We start from the raw sequence: 21,596 nt of genomic DNA on the forward strand, positions 1-21,596 counted from the left end.
TATTAGTTCTTGTTCTTGTACAAGTATTTTGTTGTAGGGAAAATAGAAATTTACATCATGAATGTTTTAAATGGAAACTTACAGTTGACAATATGAAGCAGTAAAATAATGAATGGGAGAGGAGCATACATTAATGATTTATTTTTACAAATTATCTAAATTATCATACTCTCCTTCTAGTTCATCAACTTGGAAAGAGGATTGAAAGTTCATGGATAAACTGTGTTTTCTATAGAACATAGTCAGTTCTATATAGAACGCACGTACACGTGAGTTTCATCCTCCGTAAACTCTCTACTCAAGAGGTATCTTTTCTGTTTTTCTGTACGTAAGCTCGGAGTGAATTTGATGTAACTCACATGTTACCAGGGACAGCTACTCACACGTGAGGCACTCCAACTGGACTGAACAATGGTTCACGCCGGGATGGAGGATGCGGTTCCAAGGTCTTCTGTGTCGGCTGGTTCGGCCCATTGTCAAATAAAGTGCACTCTGATGTCTTTGTTTGTCCAGGGGGGGTTGAAGGACAGAGCAGCGGTGACCTCTCTCAGCGCGGCGCACCTCTTTTCAGCTTTTATTGATCCATCTGTGGGCTTGTGTGTTCATGTGTTTATGTGCGTGTGACAGGGACAGAAACAGCTGTATTTTCATGTGCCTTACCCTACTTTTCCGTCGTCATATCTCGCTGTCTCATCGTCTTTGTGTTTTAGAATTACTTCATGACCACATTGGATTCAGTTTGACAGGATAGGGCACCGTGTTTGGGACACAGCTTTGGCTTCCTCAACTGATCTCATCAACAAAGTGAAACACAGAGGAAGCCATAGTTGGCCATCGTCTGGATTACATAATGGCCTCTGATGGATTTATCAGAGTATTATGCATCTGTTATCATGTTCTGGCTAGGAGTCAAACAGGTAATCTAATTGAAAGCACTTTTTTTCCCCCCTTCAGCTACGCGATAACCTTTATTTTAATTCAATATGAGATTATTTCAACCACCCGGACCTTTCATAACTTTCACATCTGCACTTCTCGGGGCTTCCAGGGATTTATTAGTCTCCTATTAAATAACACACATACTAAAATCACCCATTAAAGTCAAAGTCAATTGTCACACAATCAAATTTCCACAGTTGGACCCTCCCTCGACTCCCATACAAATCTTCTTGCATTGTCTTGTGGCTCATATCCTCCTCAGCTGTGGCTGTTGCTATTCGGCACATCTTGTTGGAGCTGCAATGGATTAATTGTATACATTTCTGACAACTAAAGCTATGATTCATATGATTTGTTCTTATGTGTTTGTGTTTTATGTAGCTGTGATCTGTTATGGCTCTAACTAAACTTGACGTGGACTTGGGCCGACCATTTTTATTGCGTGTAGCATGAAGCATAATCGGATTTGTGACCAGGCCAACATAGACGTATATATGTGATTAAATGTAAATTACGGTGTCTTTAATCTCTGGATTTTACAATGCAAGACACTTCGTTAAGAAAAGTTCAGATTCCCTGAGGAGAATTTCAATCAGCAGCAAATTTACTGACGAAGCGTATTTTAGTGTAATATGATTTTAATTCTCTCGTTATACCTGGGGCGAAGATTGAAAAGTGAGACAAAGAATGTTTGTCAGAGGAAGTCTAAAGTAATCCTTTCCTCTGCCAACAACTCGGTAGAAACTCTCCCGACGACAAAGAATGGAGCTGCAGTGGCCAATAACTGTGAGATCTTTCTGTTCCGAGCGGAATGATATACAACGCTGGAGAGCATCACAGGATAAAGGGCTTCCTTTAAGTCTCTCCAATAATGGGAGGTGAAGGAGACCTTCGGGAGAAACAGCGCCTGATATGGTCATCAGAGAAACGAGGTGTAGGAGGATCAAAATGTGGCGACGAATGGAAGCCCTCCAGCGAGATGTTCAGGGAAGGCGCCTGCATGATGATGTGTGTGTGTGTGTGTGTGTGTGTGTGTGAAAGGTCAAAAAAAGCTCAAAGGCTTTGATGATCTGCTAAAGGAAGAGCTCAGCGAGAACGTATCGGCACACGACAAGATGACCTCGATGGGCAATGCAACCAAAACATAAAAAACATAATGGTTAACAAACTTCAAGGTGTGAATGAAATGTGCTTCCTCACATGAGGATTGTGTAATAAGAAGGAAAAGAACAACAGCGAGTCCAATACTGAGAGCAAACATCCAACACCATGTGAAGACCAGTACTAAATGTGGGAGTGAGGAATATAGTCAAATTGGGATGGTTTTTATCGTCTTTATTCTTTGAAAACATATTGTTCATTCAAACATTCATTAAATCACTGATTTATTCCTTTTCCACGTGTAGGTTTGTAATATTTTCCACCGCTACTTGCTTCGGAAACAGACATTTCGCAAAGCAGAAACCTAATTAAATTTCGGTCTAATCTACAATCAACTGAGGAAATTACTGTTACATTTGCAAATATTTATCAATAAACGTCCTCTCTTCCGTGCTCTCTGCCAGCGCTGTGTCCCTCCGTCCTCCATCTGCCGGTTCTGCTCAGTAAATGCTTTGTTCTGCTCCACCAGCATCCTCAAAGTCTTCAATTCATGTTTTATATCTTTATCAAATTGCTCACTTTCAGTCGTCTTCACTGGCCGCAGCAGATGGCTTCCTTACGTGTCGCAGTTGCCAGAGATCGGCTGTTGTTGTTGTTGTTGTTGTTGTTGTTCACAGATTCCAGTTGGCTGTGCTCGCCGGTAGGGAGGAGATCCGTGGCGTCATCGGTAGCTTAGCAGTAGCATTCGGCAATGACAACACCTGTTGCTCTCATCCGCTGTAGTGCTAGCTCATTTTAAAAATAAAATTACACCTGATGATTTAACATTATCCTTAAAACAGTAAGTGTAATGTATTGTACACCAATTAGATCAAGTTGTAAAATGTGAGTATTTTGTACAATTTGTTCAGGTGTTCAACAAGAAAGATTATTCCGTCTGCAGCAATTACCTTCATGTTGTTATTTGGCTTTTGGTAATGTTATTTCTTCTTCCGATGGCCACTGAGCAGCGATGATGAAGCAGCTGGGGGTTAAGTGGTTTGCTCAAGGCCCCCTTGGTTGCAGTTACGGGGTTAGGAACCCCTTTTGCTCAGGGAATTGTGAAGATAATTTGCCAGGCTTTAAAGCAGTGAAACATACTTTTTCCAAATTGCTTTTGCAAACTTTTACCACTGCCTGCTGCTCCACAACTTTGTGTGAGTGGAAGTGCGCACGTGTGTGTGTTGCTGTGTCTTTGTGTAGTTAAATAAATATGCTTTTTAATCTTACGCCTCTATGACTCCTCTAGCACGGGAATTCAAGTCTGATTTTACTTCATTATATTGCTCTTAATGAATTACTGGCGTGTGAATTGGAGGCATGAAGGACACCCAATGAACCGATAAAAAATGTCCAAACATCATTCACCAAGGACGCAGGAGAACCAGTTTACACACGTATTTCAATAATAAAGTTACTCTTTGGAGTTTTCCTTTTGATTTACTCAACAAAGCAAATGGGCCACATCCAAAAGCACACATCTCTATTTAAACTGTGCAGACCGACAATATGTTCTCACCTGATTGTTATTTGAGATACACAGCTAGCGTTTTCATTATTTGTATTAACTTGCCTGTGGTGATTTACTGTCGCCACACAGCTCTGGTGCCATGAAGCTGTGTACGTGGAGCCAATGTCGATCGGCAGCAGTCATAGCATTCGTGAAAAGGGAACAAAGGAGAGTGAAATTAGAGACTCCTTGCATGCTCAAGGAAATGCTTACTTTCATTTTTCAACGAGAATCCAGCAGACCGGTTTAAACCATTGGGGTCAAACATTCAGCGCGTCACGCAGTGTCGTTCTGACAAACACGCCGTACTGTACGTGTCTCTTACAGACCTGCCCCGGTTCAGGGGATGCATGTTTTAATCTCTAGGGTTATACAACTCGTGCGGCACAGAGCATTAGGGATTATTTTTCCAGCGCCGGCAGACGTCAGGAGAGAGACAGCGTGTTTTGACAGGACAGCGAGTACCGTAGGTGCGCTCGCTGGACAGGAATCAAGCTGCGGATTTGTACGTGAGATTAGAGATGCACTGGTGTTTATTTAGCTTATTTTTGGCGTCTCTCGCTCTCGCGGTACCCTCACATATGACACAAGGTCAACGTTGTCACACTGTAGATGCAGTGGACAAGAAAAGCACACCCCACGTTCTACAACTGTGTTTGGTTTTTTTTATCATTGATTTGGGCTGCAGCTCGATGAGGTCAAGCGCATTTGTGTTGTTCGAGTCAGGCGACTGATTACACACCAGGAACCGACAGACTTGACTTCCTGTGTGATAGCGTGCTGAACGTTTGAGAGAGCTGCTCCACTCAGCTGGATTTACTAATCAAGAATAACCGAGAGAACAACAGGAACATTATCAGGGTGCTGCGGTAGCATTTCCAGCTATTTATGCAAATACGAACTGCGTGTTGCTCCTCGGTGCTGATTTCAGATGTTTTACTCTCTGCAACACTCTCAAAGGTGTCGGGTCTGATTTCTAAAGTAGGTGATAGTTGGGGATTTTAGCCAAAAGTTTCACAGCAGACGGGAACTCTTTTAAAAGCTTTGGTTCAATCAGTTGAGGCTACTGACGGCAAACCTGTCCGTTTAATAAGGGTGATTCTCAAACACCACTCTGTGAAAGCGCTGCTTCACCATTTTATTTGTGTCTCTGGTACTGGAAATGACACATTGCAGATCACAGCAAATTTCAAGAACACTTTCCCTTTCCCACAATGTGTTACTCAAACCACTTTAAAATATAAGCCAGACAATAGTAGTCATTAGCGAGTCCATTAAATCCCTAATTATGCGATGCCGCAGTGGTGTCCACGTTCCAGCGTGCTCGCATCTGTTAGTGTAAGTTTGTTTGCTTCCATTGACCTTCTCTCTCCTGCTAACCACGTCTCCTGCTCTGCTAATTAATGGCGTGCTCGCAGCATTAATTGGCAACGTCTGCCTTTATTAGGTTTCATGCATGTCACGTAACTTCTTTTTTTTCCTAGATGCGTGGTGGATATTTTAAAGGGTTACAGCAGTACGAGGTTTAGTCACACTTTAACTGGACATTCCAGAGCTGACACTCTGCTAGCTCTCACCTTCCACACATGTCTACATGTATTCGCTGTATGATGCTGTATGATGCTGTATGATGCTGTGTGAGCGTACATGTCGGTAAACAACGTCCATCCACCTTCAAGGCCAAAGTCGAGGCTCAACTGTAACTGTTGAAGTTGGTGCTGTCACATGAGGACCAGATCGTACACACACACACACACACAAGTGTCCTGCGTGTGGGACTCACTGCGTTAAGCTTTTGGCTTTGTTGTATTCCCCTGCACGACAAATGAATTCCAAGAACCCTCAAATTGCTCACTGGGATTAAAGGAAATGTAGTTTAGGATTTAGAAAAAGCTTTTGATTCTTGTGTAGTCGACACAAATTAATTTGCACTTGCTCATTAACACACAAACGACACTGCAACAATCCCACACGTACACCCCCCGCTTTCATATTATGCAGTTTAGACTCTGTGATCTCTTGTTGAAGCCTCTGTGTGGTCAGTCAACAATAACATTCTCAGACTGCAAAAGGAATCCATGCTTTATTTGGGCGGGACGCTAAAAAGCCAATATGGCAGACGAGGGCTCAACCTTTTAAAACGATGACTTGGCTGCTGGTAAATCAAACACCAAACGGGCCATCGCCTCTCGCGGAGTCACTATTCGCGGGCTTTAATTGCGCCGCTGTTTGCGATATACGGCTGATATCTTTATGTCCTCCTTGATGTGACCATGGACATCTGGACCTGTTTCCAAGGCTTCCTATTAAAACAGACATAGACGCATTGCTGATAGTTGTGCTCATCACCTTGAACAAAATAGTGAATATTTGACGGGGCCTTGTCACTGAATATCATCTCCTGTTTGTTTGTTGCATTAAACCGTTACATCAATTTGACCTCCTCCTCCTGTTTGATCCAAACGATGATTCCTTCTCTTTGCATTTTTTTTTTTTGTTTTCTTTTAAACATCCATCTTGTGGATTTGATTGGCAGTCTTTGACACGAGTGGGCTGCGTTCAGCAAACCACTGATCTTTTTTTAGGGTCTCTCCTGTCACATCTGTCATTTGCAACCTCCCACTGGGAAGCCTTGGTTTAGAACAGATATCAGAACTTTATCCAGGGGTTGCTGGTGTCGTTCGGAGAGCGCGGCTCCCTTCCCCCGTGACGAAATGATTCAACAACGACAGCGGAGACATTCAGCCCGGCCCCGCTGTGGTTCCTCGCCGCCCGAAGCCGAGCGGCCGGCTCAATGTGTTAAGTGTGGATGCCACGATAACATTTGTGCATTTAGCTCACGTTCCTCAGCGACGCTGAGTGAGAGGGGAGGGGAGACATATGGCTCGTACTGTCAGTGCGAGACATGTCTTGAGAGTCGGGAGATAATATTTGGCATCAAACAACAATTCATTTCATTTTAAATATTTTCCCCTCCCCAGCTCACAGGGAACTCATTTACATATTCAAACAAAAAACATCTTTTAGCTTCATTTTCGGTAAAACTGGAACGCTTGTACGCGTAGAAAATCATTAATCCCGCATAACTACTAATACTTGGTTGTTTCATTTGTTCGGGGTTTATTACATCATTCATAAGAATGATGTAATAATTAATTAATCATGTGTCTTTGTATGACGTGCATTCAAATAGTGACATTTGCTTCATAAACTACCATTACTTTGAAAAGACTTTCATTGAAATACGTCACAGCGCACCTATTCTTCCCACAGAAGGCCGTTCCTCCGTCAAGCCATTTCTGTGATGTGGAGGAAATCCAATAATTTAAGTGGGGTTGAAATGGATTGCTCACAATAGCAAACACGTTCAACAGCTGAGCGGGTCTCTGTTGAACAGAAGCCAGCTCCACATCGAACCATGCCTCAAACTCCTGCCTCGCCCCGGCTGTTTTGCCAGAAAGTCCCGGGAATCCATATTGTGGACGAACATCTCCCCCGCCGCAGTCACAAATCACGATCCATGCTGCAGAATCAGGGTGTAGCTTAACTAATCGCATCTTTACGAGGCTCCCCCCCCCCTTATCAGCCTGAAAACCTGTGTGTGTTCCCTGAAGTTGCGCTTATCTTCCCGGGTGATTACGCTGACCGCAGGCCGTTGATTACACATTGTCTGTGCTAGAATGTCATTACAACACAGACGGTGAATTTTTACATCGTGACGGGACTCTCTGCTCCACCAGCAGCGGCATCTTCTCCATCTCCGTTTTCCGCTGTGTGCAAAACGGCTCCTGACTGTTTCTGCGGCTCCCCGAAGCAGAACCGAGCCTGTATTTATTATGAGTTAGGTCAAAATGGAACGCATTCGATTCTTTTCAAACGACTTTCCCTGTGGATTATGGGGGGAGTGTTTTTTTCTTGCTTGAGTGACAAAGCAATTGTTGGAGGAAGGCGACAGCTGTTGCTACGTTACCCTCCGCTGTTTCATTTCTCTGTTTTTTTTTGTGTTTTTTTAGGTTTCCTTCTGGTTGTCACAACAGCTGTCGAGAGGTTGGGCCTTTTCGGAGCCCCACTGTATATATTCGGCGGAGCGGCTCCACTTTGGCACTAGTCCCTTTTTGTTTTTGCATTTCAATTCTGAATTGTGAATACCTACTCTAATCTCGCCTCTGCGCTCCCTGCTCACCCCTCCCTGAGGGAGAACAGATACATCTCCATTCTTCAGATAAAGAGGCAGACAGCTGGAGGCTGATGTCTTTGCCGTGCGCCGTCACTGGTTTGCTTAACCTTGGCCGGTGGAATTTGTCTATTTAGCGGAGCGATTATTCCCTTTGGGGGGGGTTAGGGGGTGTTGTGTGATTGTAGCAGGTGATAAATGTCTCCTGTGATGATACTAATAATAATAATAATACAAAATTAGCTTAATTTGCGCGTTCTCGCTGTGATCTGATTTTTCAGCGGTTTCTGCGGATTTATCCCACTGTCCAATTTTAGGTTATATATATGCTTATTTCATAGATTATGCACATGCACAGTGGTGGACGTGACCTGTCCGGGGAGTAGCCTGCCTTCGGCAAACAGGGTCAGAAACAAAAACCGTGATCCGCTGTTAGTCGTGTTGATTAGGCTGGATTCATGTTATTTGTGCTCACGCTAAACTCTGCTTGTATAAATGTCGGAAATCACACGCAGAAGCATCTCAGTCCAGCGCCTTCGCCATATTTATCACAACTGTCATCTGCAATATTCTCATTCAATCAGTTCAAGCGACACCGTAAGCCGCATAGTACATCTCTACATGCATCTAGGTCGGAAACTATTTTCAGAATGGAAATTCGCCATGGGATTAATCAACATTGACATCGGAAGTGAGAAGTTGATAATGAGAATAATTGAGAAAATGAGTTTGCCGCGTGTCACTTATTTCACACCCTGCGCCTCCCTACTGGCTTCTTCCCTGGCCCGAGCTCTCCTGGTTGGCTCTGAGCCTGGGAGTTTGGGCAGAACCTGTGATATTAACCCAGCATGTTGTCTCCCTGGGTAATGACAGCAGGTAAAATGAGCCAATTTGGTTTTGGCTGTCAGAGACAGCTGATTTATGGCTCTTTTTGCTGCTGGGCTTGTCATCAAAAGTCTTTGTGTTTAGTCAACTAAGTCAATTCTGAATGTTTTTATCAGATGTTCTCTCCCATCTTAGGGACGGGAGGAAAAACAGCTTCCTCTTTCTAAATTGTTTCTGATTCCTCTGAGCACTTTAAAATGGCATTATTTCTCACTAAAAAGCCCCGCAGGATGCCACTAAATTAGCGCTTGAGCAAAAAGCAAAAAAAAAAAATGATTGCACATTCAGTTCAGTCTATTGTTCACCAAACAAAAAGAATGAGCACAAGAAAAAAAACATTTTCACGGAGACAGCTCCACGTGCTGCAGACATTCAACGTGGGCGTCCCAGCGTGCCGGCGCCATTGTGAGTCGCGGCAAATGACCAATTGATCAGTTCAGCATTCACGATGATTGCTGATAAAGGATTAAAGTCGGAGGGAGGGAACTTTTTATTCTGATGTATTGGCAGGGAGGCTCACTGGCACACAGCTGCTCTTAATAACCATCATTAGTGCCAGCCAAATGACACGCGCTGTGATCCCAGAGTCGATGCTTACTCTCCCATCCATTCACTTCCTTGTGATTCTTAAAATAGCTGAGATGTTTGAGATTTTATAGTATTTCCATGCAGCCGTTCTTTGTGTGAATCTGCCCCTGCTTTGCCACATGAGGATGCTTTTCCACATTTTGGTTGCTTGGTTGGTCACTTTTGGTCCTGACCGTAATATCGCATCAATATCACTTTTTATTCAGAGTAAAATGTGGAGAAAACTATGCAATAGATTGACATGGAATTGTAATGACTCTGAGGTTGTTTTGCAGAGGTGGGTTTGAGGAAATACCTGGACGATGATCAGCATTCCCCACCTGATGTTATTGCGCAGTAGAATGTGTCTAATTGGTTTTCACTGAAGCTCTGCAGATAGATGGAAGAGATGGTTTGCATGCTGCCTCTTCTTCTGAGGGCTTTGTTTTACATTCCAAATAGTTGGGTGTTAGAAAAAAGGGATCTGTTTTCCCAATTAAAAAAATACCACACTGCATTCATAAATATTTAGGTCGAGACTTTTACAACCTTCTAAGGAGAAATATTTTGCGTTTACTTGGTGGAAATTTTCTGCCAGGGAATGTAATCAATGCGAGCAACTGAAACCTTCTACTCTCTCCACCCTTCTACTTAATAATTCAACAACAAGCACAGCCTCTGTGGGCATTCACTGTGAAAGGGAGCGCGTGACCTCCAGCGCAGCAGCAGGTGGTTTACGCAGCGCGGAGAAATGGATGTCAAGAAGCTCTTAGGTGTCCATTCATAGCAGGGTTTTTGCAAAGGCTCGAGAATGTTTGGGATAACATATACGGCAGAGCTACAGTCAAAAGTAAATCAGCGTTAATATATGAAAGGGAGCATCCGGTTAGTTACGTAAGTATGTAACGTTCTGTTGTTTTCCAGGTAAACCTAAACCACATTGTACATTCTGCACGGGGAGCTCCTCACTACACCTCAATGAATCATGTAAGGCTGTGATAATAAGGCTCTGTAATTACAGGCTTTACCCGGTATATGCGCCGATCATCAGTTAAAGTATTTTTTTGCAAACTTTGAAAGTGCCGCACGCAGAATCAGCAATTGCTGCAGCTATCTTTTTTTTTTCTAAAGCCCTTCGGTGTCTTCACCAGCGACTGTACTGACGGTTGAATTAATTCAAATAAATGTAATCGGACAAGGTCAGAAAAAGTTCCAGTTCTCCAGTTATGCAAGTCTCCCCCCCCAAAAAAAATAGTATAGCTATTTTGATTTTAAATACCTAATAATACTTCATGCAAATGAGCGGAAGCAGGGTCTGCAGATAGGTATGTTGGGTTGTCATAGCAGCCGCAATACATGCGGCCATTGTTTATGACGTTTATTAGAAATGTGGTTGATAATTTGGTGGTTGAGTTTCTCTTTTACAAAGTGTTATTATAGTCTATAATTAATTATCTCAAAGTGTATATGTGTCCAAAACTAAGACAACTTTCTGGTCCATAGTGACATTTAGTGATAGTCCATAGTGATATTTTATTTTAATAATGTTGTTTTTTTTCTTCATTTAATTTTTTCTTAATTCAGACAAAAACATTTTTAAACAGAGGACAACTAAAAAACACCGGGAACTCTGACCAGATTAATCCAATATCAGTTGCAATTAATTTATCATGTCGATATGGCGGGGAAGTAATCCCATTTGTTGAACGACCGCTGTGTCTCTGTTTTAGATTACGATGTCTGGTGAAGCAACTGGAGAGAGGAGAGGCTTCCCTCACGGACCTCAAGAAGAACCTCGAGTATGCAGCGCTGGTGCTAGAGTCTGTTTATATCGAGGAGACGAGGTAAGTGAATAACAGCTTGTTGCTGTAGAACAAGTGTCCACATGGTTCATTTGTGGCTCAACAATTCTCCCCCGACAAACGCTGCCAAAAAACAACAACATAACTTTCCCCCTCTAGTTATGGATTAAACAACCCAAAAGCATGTCAAGTTGACTCCACTATTAAGTACATTTTAATACATCAATAAAGATTATTAGATAATACTTTAATAAAGTCTTTACAGGTCAAAAAAAGTGTTTTAGTCACGTTTCTGATCTGCTCCAAAGATCGTATCTTTCGTATTGTACCAAAAAAACATGGCCGCCATGGCAGAATAATAATGTATTACTTATTTAATTTTGCACATTAACTTCAGTAGCTCCATTACATTTTCTACTGCTAGTTAAACTACTTTAATACTTCCTGGCAAATATGACGGTTATGGTCACTGAATATGTGGGTTATGGATGGTCACGGTTATGAAATTTACACGTTCAATGTATGTCAATGGTGTGGTGCAGGTCCGGAATCTGAGATATGAGCGGGTTTATGGAATTATGTAAGCCTCTCGTCATCTAGATCCCTGCAGATTAGGGCCAGTGATGGCAGGACCACTCGAAGATGAAGGATGATGAACGATCCAGTGCAAAGTCCATGTAGCACCATGATTATCAGTGTGCTGTGGATGCTTCCTCTATGCCATACGAACCTGTATTTAGTTCAGAGGGTGGAGACCGACAGGCTTTGCTCTTGATCCCCCTGCACATGTCAACCCGACAGTGTCGCTGTGGAGAATTATGCTACACAATTGGATCTGAATATTCCCCGTCATGATTTTGCAAAAGGCCAGGGATGTTTTAACGTTACATAAGAGGTGATATTATTTGATTGACAGCGCTGGGATTTTGAGTTTGCTCTAATAAAGATTAGATATTTTAGTAAGCCGTTCATGCCTTTCCTTTGCTCCTTTTTTCTTATTTGTTCCTGTCGTTCACCGTCGCCCCTTCCTGCCTTCTCTCAGGCGCTTGGTGGACACGGAGGATGAGCTCAGTGACATCCAGTCGGAGTCGGTGCCCTCGGAGGTGAGGGACTGGCTGGCCTCAACCTTCACCCGCCAGATGGGCCTGATGCTGCGGCGCAACGAAGAGAAACCTCGCTTCCGCAGCATCGTCCACGCCGTCCAGGCTGGCATATTTGTTGAGAGGTAACGTGTGTGTGTGATGCACAAGCACACAGCCGCATACAGACAAGAAGTGAATAATGAATGAATGACATTCTCACAGTAGGTAAACTTTACTGAATTGAATATCTTTCTTGTTGAACAAGGCAAGACTCTTAATGAAAGATATGTGATATATCTATTTTATTGGGGGAATGAATAAGTATAAAAAAATAAATAAAAGAGGGATTTGGGGTTCAGGGAATGTTATTACTGTGGTTATATAACTTTATATAACATTATGATTGATTATTAATTTAGAGCATATTTCTCAAATTCCTCTGAACATTTATTTTTAATTCACTGAATGAAAACTATTTGCAGCCAGAAGTCAGGAAGTACAACCCAAACCTCTTTAAGACTACAGGTGTGTCTGAGAAGTGGTCGGCGCGTTTAACATTTCACTCTGCTGGAAATGGGTTTGTACTCACACTCCCTCACCTGAGTCCCCATCACAGCCCCGGCAAGCTCCGCTGAACACAATCATTCAGAGATCTGTGGACAGCTCCCTCTCTAAGACTGTGCTTTATCACACACTGACATGCAATATACATTCGCTCAAATCAGTAAGCCTCACACACGTAAGCTGTAATCTTTCTTAATCTATTTTTTACAGAGGGCCGTCTGTTTTCAGACATGTGCTGAAAAAAAGATTGAGAAAGGGAGGATGAAAATGAAAACAGTGATGAAGTATGAGGTGTCCGCTATTTTAAATTCGAACAAATGTCCTCTCCGACTAAACTTGCAGCTTTATATTAAGTTGCATTGATTAATGTTTATTTTAAAACTTCAGGGCATATTTTGTTGAATTCCATGTTTTTTTTTCTGGATGCTAAGCAATGTACACGCACTTTGCTGTCTTCCAGCTGCCTCTCACCATTCCACTAATCTCATGGAGAATTACACATCTTGCATTCCAACACGTGATTAAATTATTCTGTTTTCTGTCCTTAAACAACAAAGCCTTAAGCTGTTTGCATGTGCGATTTATCCTTTTTCAACATACCGACTTGTGCTGGTTTATACATTATCTTGTTGGGGATCCTTCCATGTCGTGGTTCGGGGCTTTTGCGGTTACCTCCGGTGTTCACACACAGCGGTGCGCTTCATTTCATGTTTTTTTATCTCGTCCAAGCAGGATGTACCGACGCACCTCCAACATGGTGGGACTCAGCTACCCGCCTTCTGTCATATCTGTGCTGAAGGTATGAACACGTACACACACATCCAAGCAGAAGCTCGCGGACACAAAGTAACATCTTCGTACACTTAAGAACGTGTCATTGTTTTGAACTCTCCTCCTCCTCCTCGCAGCATGTTGACAAGTGGTCGTTTGACGTGTTCGCTCTGAACGAGGCCAGCGGGGACCACGCGCTTAAATTCATATTCTACGAGCTGCTAACAAGATACGACCTCATCAGCCGGTTCAAGGTAAAGCCACAAGGACGACTGCGCATATGTCTACGTATATTTGGATTTGTGTCTTTAAAACGAGGAGAAACGGGGACTAGTCAGTGTAGAATAACCTTCTCGGTTCCCCTTCGCCGGGCCTGATTTGATGGAAGTCGGCATACTCGCTTCTCCGTGTGACACATGTTAGATCGCGCTGTGTCTCCAAACAACGACTGAATTACGAAGAGGGAGGCACACTCGGCACTTCATCTTAACCGATGCTCGCGGAGCTGATTTTCCACAGCGCTGTACAGCTGAGGACACTTCACTTTAAGTGACAGGACTTTAACGTAAATGACACGGGCAATGAAGCTGACAAGAATATGTAATCGTAGTCGGCCGTCGCCTCAGTGATTCACGATGCAGGATTTTATGACATCAATTTCCAATACTGCGGGGACTGTGCGTGTATTGAAACTGTGTGCCCTCATCATTTAACTGACTCAATAGCCAACTGAGAAGAGCCCTGTCTGTCTGCAGCGCTTTCATTCAGCTGCCGGCCGTTTGTCATTGTTGTTTTGTCTGCCGTCAGATCCCCATCTCTGCGGTGGTGTCCTTCGTGGAGGCCTTAGAAGTAGGATACAGCAAACACAAAAACCCCTACCACAACCTGATGCACGCTGCCGACGTCACACAGACGGTGCACTACTTGCTGCTCAAGACCGGCATGGTGGTGAGTGGGGCATTACACGCTGAGACACCTGCAGAAACCAGGCTACGCAATCATCTTATCCACACGACATTCAGTGCGCCAGACTCATTGTAGCTGTGAGTGACGTGTCGTCGCCTCGATGCGGATGGAGAGAGGATCCATTCTTTACGTGTACGTAAGAAACAAGACGTTCCCGTCTGGCTCGGTTTGAGAACATCGACCCACGTTTCTTAGATTATCCTTCAAAACGTGACACTTATTACGGATCACTGTCTCAACGTTTCAAGTCAAATGTCTTTTTGTCTCTTTGCCCAAACGTCGCTCCACATCTTCCCCCCTTTTTTTTCATGTTCCTTTTGTTTTTGTTTTCATCTGGTGACCTATATTTCCCCGCATTCCCCCCTGGAGTGACTTTAGGACATTTCTGAGACTTTGTTCATTCCAAAACAAACACAAAACTAGCCTCGAGCTCAAAGTCTCCACCTAGACAACCAGCTGGCCGCCCCCGCCCCCAGTGTTTTTATTTAATCACCGTAATAAGGTGGCTGCGACAGCTGTCGACATTGGTGCGTTTCCTTGGGCAGGGCCTCGCGCAGTAAACAACATTACGGCCAGAACCGCGGGCTCCTGGGAGAGCAGGAAAACAGCATCTATCATTCCGCAGGCCCTCCAGACTCCATTAAATCATCAATCTACGGGTCATTCATAAAGCCGGCCCCTGCAGGAAAAATACTGAGGGATGGTCGGGGCGCAATCTCACCCCCCCACTCGCCCTCTCGACGCCCCCTCACCCGCAGTTCTTAATGACTCTCCCATCCCCGCTGCTGATTAGTCACCGATATCGACCAGGCGTGCTAAGCTAAATCCCCACTCTGTGTGGGTGGGTGCACGCGGATGCATTCACATCAGAGGGAACCCCCCCGTCACAGGTGTGTGGATGCTACAAAATCACAGGTTAAACTCTATAAATCTAAATATAAAGTGCTCCCGCGCTGGAGCCGTCCGTGGGGTTCTAATGCATTTTGCAATCCAGAGCCAGGTGCTTGTGTGAGTGTTGCTCACGTCATGAAACTCGATTTTCACTATTAATGTTTTTCGTCCTTTCCGGCAGTTGAGTTGGACCTTTTGGAAATAACACATATTCACAATATCGCCGAGAATAAAATGAGAAGATCAATGCCCGACGTAGGAATACAGTGTTGATTGCGCAAAAATGCAAGTGATAAAAATGTAAATTTGTAAACAAAGGTTAAGGTGGCACAATTGGAATAGCAAAAATCACAAAAATGACTTGGAATGATATTTACCTGCAGGCCTTCAGTAAGTTCTTTCCTGACATTTTTTACACTTAAATAACTAATAAATTAGCACAGTAAATACAAAGCTACTAAATTACCAACAGCCGGTAAGCTAAGATGATCTTAGCATGAAGAATGCAAATCTGCTAGCACCTCTGAAGGTCACATATTAAGATATTGTATAAAGTGTCTGTGTCCGAATCACAAGCAGCGAGCCCGGCTGAAGCTACATATTCACCCCGCGGACATGAATGTGTTAATCTCTTCATTTCACCTTGACTGAACGATAAGAAGAAGCATCACCCATTTTTAATCTGACCTTTCCTCTCTCTTCTCCTTCCTGTCCTTTATTCCTGACTGCAATGTGTCCTTCATGCCGAATACTTCTGGATGCATCTTTTACATCACTTCTCTCCTCCAAATCTTTTTGTTGTTATCATGGCGTCACGATGCTTTGCATTCACCTTTCTCCCTTTCACTGGCTTCTCCTCTCTTCCCCCCGATTTATGTCCATTCTTTCCTCTTCTGTTCATTACTCACCTTCTTTCATGTCAATGCTGCTGTCTTTTCCTTCTTGTTGCTTACCCTCCCCCCTTCTCTTCCGTATCCTTCTCTGGATATCCACTCCACCTCATTATGTTCCCTTGCCCCCCCTCCTCCCCTCTCCCTCCTCTCCTCCTTTCTTTTTTTCTCGCCCGCAGCATTGGTTGACTGAGCTCGAGATCTTTGCCATGATCTTTGCGGCTGCGGTGCACGACTACGAGCACACGGGAACCACAAACAACTTCCACATTCAGACACGGTAATGGATCGCGCCGTCATAAATGCAGTGACTCACCCGATCAATGTTTTCATTTGCAGCGAGGGAGCTTTACGATCACACTGAGATCGCCTGCCAGTGTTGAGCCCTCGAGTTTAAGAGAACACATTGTAACAAAACGGTGTTACAGTTAAATATCACTGTAAAAGTTAGTGTTTTTATTAATAAAGCACAATGATTTTCATGAAGAAGTCAATCCGTGCAATTCAAAACACTTCATTTAAATCATTTTCGGTTTAATCACATTTTCGTATTGTATTGCGATGTCCTTTCCCGTGTGCACCTGGAGAACGATGGCTATGCTTCCTCTCCGACAGGTCCGACACGGCTATACTTTACAATGACCGCTCGGTGTTGGAAAGTCACCACGTCAGCGCGGCATACCGCCTGCTGCAGGAGGACGACGAGATGAACATCCTCTACAACCTCTCCAAGGACGACTGGAGGTCAGTGGGACGGATACAAGACGAGGGAGAGGCGGAGGTGTTTGTGGTTAGAGACGGACAGACAGGCGGACGTCAGGAAGCCAGGAAGTTCTACGTTCCACACAAGGCGCTGGAGCTCGTCAGGGCAGATGTTACGAGTAGCTCTCTGTCATGTCATTTACTTTTTGCAACTCCAGAGATAAGTGAGCTTTGTTTGTACTTTCCCATTTCCCCCCTTCGCTTTCATCCAGAGAGCTGCGGGCTCTGGTGGTGGAGATGGTGCTGGCCACAGATATGTCCTGCCACTTCCAGCAAGTCAAGACCATGAAGAACTTCCTTCAACAACCCGAGGGGTGAGTCCACTTGTCCTTCGTCTACTCGCACCGGCAATTTACATCCTCATCAACCTTCCCGTCAGCCACTGCGCACTGTACTCACCTCCAGCTGTTTACAACCCAATTAACTGGCACTCAAACATTCACAGCGCAAAAAGCATCCACCTTATCAGCTGGACTGGGCCGATATCTCTTATTCAGCTGTTGTTTTTTCCGCTAATAAAAAATAGAAATGGAACGAGCATCTTGTTCCAAACATCATGCATTATACAGCTCAGGTGGACGGCCCGCTGAGGCGCGGGGCGTTTTGTGTTCCCGCGCTGGGAGTCCGGGGCACAGTTGCGGATTTTGGCTTGATGAAATGTACTCGCACACAAATAGTGGAAAAACAGCCGGCGGCACATACAATGCCGGCGGGTTAGCAGGAACACAGCGGGCTGCTGGTAGATAAGATGAACAGATAGAAAACATTAGCCGCCCACAAACTATGTGTTATTGTCTTTAGCGGCGCTAATGTGCCGCTTTAAAAGCATAAACACCCATTTTTATGTTGTTAGACTCTTAATGTTGTGAATTTAAAGGGTGATGAAATAAAACTAGTTCATCTTGTGAAAATGTTGCGGTTTTGGTTCAAATAAATTACAAAACTAAAGCACAGTGAAAGTCAATGTTATGGTTTCACAAGTGAATTATTACACACTACTGGTGTTTATCGTCAACTGTATAAATAGTTAATACCCCGAAAGTACAAGCGTGATAACCGCTGATAACCCCGTATTCATTTGGCTTATATAATAGAATAAAACGCCGTAAATGGTCATCAGCAACTGCTGGCCAGTGTGTTTGGTGAATGTTAACGGAGACCGCTCCGCATTCAGACAAAGAGCCGTCGTTTCCAGAAATAAAGGAACAGCCGTCAAGCGAACTATCGGGTGACGTGATGAGTCATCAGTGCCAATGTAGACGCTGACGAGAGAAGACACGCGTTGACCTTCAGGGTATTCTTCTCCCTCACAATTAGAAGAAGAAAAAAAATAGCTTGGGAAGCAATGATGTGGAGATAAATAGCTTCCTGAGAACACATGGAGGATTCAACTATGTAATGATTTCTATACTTCTATAAACAATATACGAACAATTCTAAAGCGTGCTGACTGGAAAGTAATCATAATGCTACAGTGTGAGGTACACACACACATGCATGCTTGTAGATAAATGAGCTTGCAGTCGGCAGGAAGCCGTAATGCTGAATAGACTCTAATGTGAAGTAATTCAAACCAGTCCGCTCCGGGGCTGCTTCCAGTGCACTTTAAGACTCAATCTGCCACAAATGGAACGGAGGGGGAATTTGAGATAGTCCTTCTCAACCTCTATTTAACCTTGTGCTGTGTGTGTGTGTGTGTGTGTGTGTGTGTGTGTGTGTGTGTGTGTGTGTGTGCGTGTGTGTGTGTTTTCATTTGCGGGTCTGTTTTCCGTATTGGACTGTGTCTTTTCATTCATGCATCAGTCCATTAAACTTGATATTTGGATATGGTTATCAAGAGATTTCTCAGGCACCGCCGATGTCTGATGAGGTGAAATGATGCTTCTTCACGCCGGTTTCAGTATAGGAAATGGATTTGCTTAACGGAGGCAGTTTTTCATTTCTGTGCCCTTTTTTCGGGTGGGCGTGCGTCTGTTTTTAGACAGCTGTGCACGTCTGTTTGAAGTTGACAAACACAACTGTACAGCAATTAGTGGTGAATTGTATATAAGACTGAGATTATTTAACTTGGCCCCATGTTGAGCATGATGTACAGCAAAATGTCCCTTGGACTTTATTTTCTTATTTTTTTGTGCTGCTCTTGGTCACGCAGTCCATTCACGTCCATCATGGACAGATTGCTGTCAAAAGATTTGCAGCTGTGCCACATTTTTCTTCCTTGTGATTGACGCCGTGATTTCAGGGCCTTTTAAAATGTTCTTCCCCGTTTGGTGTTTTTCAAAGACCTTGTTGCAGATGAATCCAGAATACGTGTTTGTCCTCATGATGCGAACGATTGAGAATGAATACTATAGCACATTAAAACAGTTCAGCAACCACTTATCTCGGCCAATTTTTCGCAGCATTGACAAGCCCAAAGCCCTGTCCCTGCTCCTGCACACGGCAGACATCAGCCACCCGGCCAAAAGTTGGAACCTCCACCACCGCTGGACCACCTCCCTCCTAGAGGAGTTCTTCAGACAGGTTAGTGGACGCTGGTGGCCAGGTCACAAAGTCATGCATAGCCGCTCCAGTACATGCGTCAGTGTTTTGAAGAGGTTCAGATACAAGCAAACACCGCTAACACAAATGAAATGCAAACATTATTAATGTTGTTAACGCAGCAATCCACCTAGTAGCAGCTCTGCAGATTGGGCTGGTGTCATGTGATGTTCCTCACCAGAGTTTGTCTAATTATTGTGGCGTTTTACATACAGGAAAAATCCTTTTGACAAAAAAAAGAGCTAAGATGAAAAGTTTATTAAAATGACCCCCTGTTCTCTTCCTATTCTGTGTTATTCAGAAGGAAGTACTCTACTAAGATTTCTCAGAAATGCAGAGAGATAAAATTGAAATGAATCATCTTTCCTCAGAGAAAGACACTCAAGTTGATGTTTTTAGCCGCCTCATTTATGTCGGTGTTTCGGATCATAGTGGCTCCAAAAAAAGCTATTTCTTTTTTCAATTTAGTCCTATGTGTGTCAGGTATCTTCACAAGGATGAGAACAAGTGAATGATTCTTGTAATATGGTGCTTTACATTAGTGGGATAAGCGGTCGTATTCATAAGTTTGATGGCATTGCAGATATGTCGCTCCTTGTCATTTTAAAAATTGATGCCGCTGTCAAAGCCATCGCAGATTAAAATGTAGAACATTACCTCTCTGATAAAACAATCCATTTCGCTCTGAATAATATATTGCAAATTTAGTAATGTCAACAAGGAGGGCCGTTGTCTAACTGATGCAATATTTAATCCGCATTCCTCTCATTATCTTTTGTTATTGCGGTTGCTTCACGAGGCCTTATCGCCAATAAATCGCCCCTCAAAGGTGCACTGCCTCCTGACTACATCTCATCTTTTTTGTGACAAATCAGAGGAGAAAATGAAACACATTTGTGGCACAAAGCACCCGTTACGGTCGGGGCCAGACGAATCCAAAGCCTGTTGGTAGAAGTGGGAGCATACGGTGTACAGCGGCGGTGTGTACGAGAGCCGGCGCCTGCGAGTGTGGGATCCGCATATTTATATAGAAACCAAAGGAAGAGAACTATTAACTGAGGGCGCTGCTGTATTTCCAGGGGGATAAAGAATCCGAGCTGGGACTGCCGTTCTCTCCGCTCTGCGACCGAAAGTCCACAATGGTGGCGCAATCCCAGATTGGTGAGTTCAAATGCACCACCAGCACAACGGTGTGTCTGTTTGGGTGCACTTCTGCTGTCTGTTTCAGTTTTTATAAAGGATTTATAACTCGTAGACATTATATAACTCATATAACACATAGAAGTAATTGAAGGCGTTGAGGATGAACGTTTTATCTGCTTAGAGCTTCTCCAGCCTGACAGTCTAATGACACCTTTAACCCCTATAGACTTTTATCTGCACCTGGAATTCTAAAAAATCAACTTGACATGAAATACATTCCAAATTGCAGCGTTCGAACGATCGTTCTGGGCTCTTTTTTTCTGTCACCAGGCTTCATCGACTTCATCGTGGTGCCCACCTTCACTGTGTTGACGGACATGATGGAAAGTATCGTCAAACCGCTCATCGACGAGGCCTCGCATGCAGGTTTTTCCGGCTTCAGACGCTCCAGGTGAGCGTCAGCCCTTTTCCCTGAGAAGTAAGGATGGAAATGAACAGTGGGTATTGTTCTGCGCTGCTCGGTAGCGGCACGGAGCAGATGGACGTGGGTGAACGTATGTAAATCCGCGTACATTTGAGTCAACCAGCCTTTCATACCTGTCGGAGCGACTGTTCGCTCAATGACTTGATTAAACCTCAGCGGCTCCCCTGCAATAACAGCATGTCTAATGGAGGAGATCAGCAGACGGGTCTCCCATGAGTAATCCATTACTGTGCGTGGAAATGTCTCCACCTTTCATCGGGCAGAGCCGCACACCTTGAAATTGATATTTTAGTGATGCTAAACCCGTTGTGGGCCTCATTGGTGGATCCGCATGCACGATGGCCTCCGGAGGCACAAAACAAAGTGGTTTGACCAACTTAATTGGCCAAGCACTTTTCTCCGGCCACGCACTAAATCACATGTATGCGAGGCCATCCGGATAGGAAGGTACATTCCACTTCTTCATGCCTTACTAATAATTCAAC

General features: G+C 43.9%; 1 protein-coding gene across 5 annotated transcripts in view; it reads left to right on the top strand.

Moving 5' to 3' along the window:
* pde1cb (phosphodiesterase 1C, calmodulin-dependent b) overlaps positions 1–21,596 on the top strand; it is a 58,662-nt gene that overhangs the window by 30,703 nt on the left and 6,363 nt on the right. For all 5 annotated transcript variants that reach the window (XM_078099541.1, XM_040171213.2, XM_078099542.1 and 2 more), the window contains 11 exons: positions 10,946–11,059; positions 12,060–12,242; positions 13,396–13,462; positions 13,572–13,688; positions 14,242–14,382; positions 16,361–16,461; positions 16,797–16,925; positions 17,156–17,257; positions 19,346–19,466; positions 20,564–20,645; positions 20,958–21,078. In XM_078099541.1, coding sequence (XP_077955667.1) covers positions 10,946–11,059; positions 12,060–12,242; positions 13,396–13,462; positions 13,572–13,688; positions 14,242–14,382; positions 16,361–16,461; positions 16,797–16,925; positions 17,156–17,257; positions 19,346–19,466; positions 20,564–20,645; positions 20,958–21,078 — 1,278 coding nt within the window. The remainder of the gene's footprint in view (positions 1–10,945; positions 11,060–12,059; positions 12,243–13,395; positions 13,463–13,571; positions 13,689–14,241; positions 14,383–16,360; positions 16,462–16,796; positions 16,926–17,155; positions 17,258–19,345; positions 19,467–20,563; positions 20,646–20,957; positions 21,079–21,596) is intronic.

This window comes from Gasterosteus aculeatus, chromosome 3, assembly GCF_964276395.1.
Source record: "Gasterosteus aculeatus chromosome 3, fGasAcu3.hap1.1, whole genome shotgun sequence".
Lineage (NCBI taxonomy): Eukaryota > Metazoa > Chordata > Actinopteri > Perciformes > Gasterosteidae > Gasterosteus > Gasterosteus aculeatus.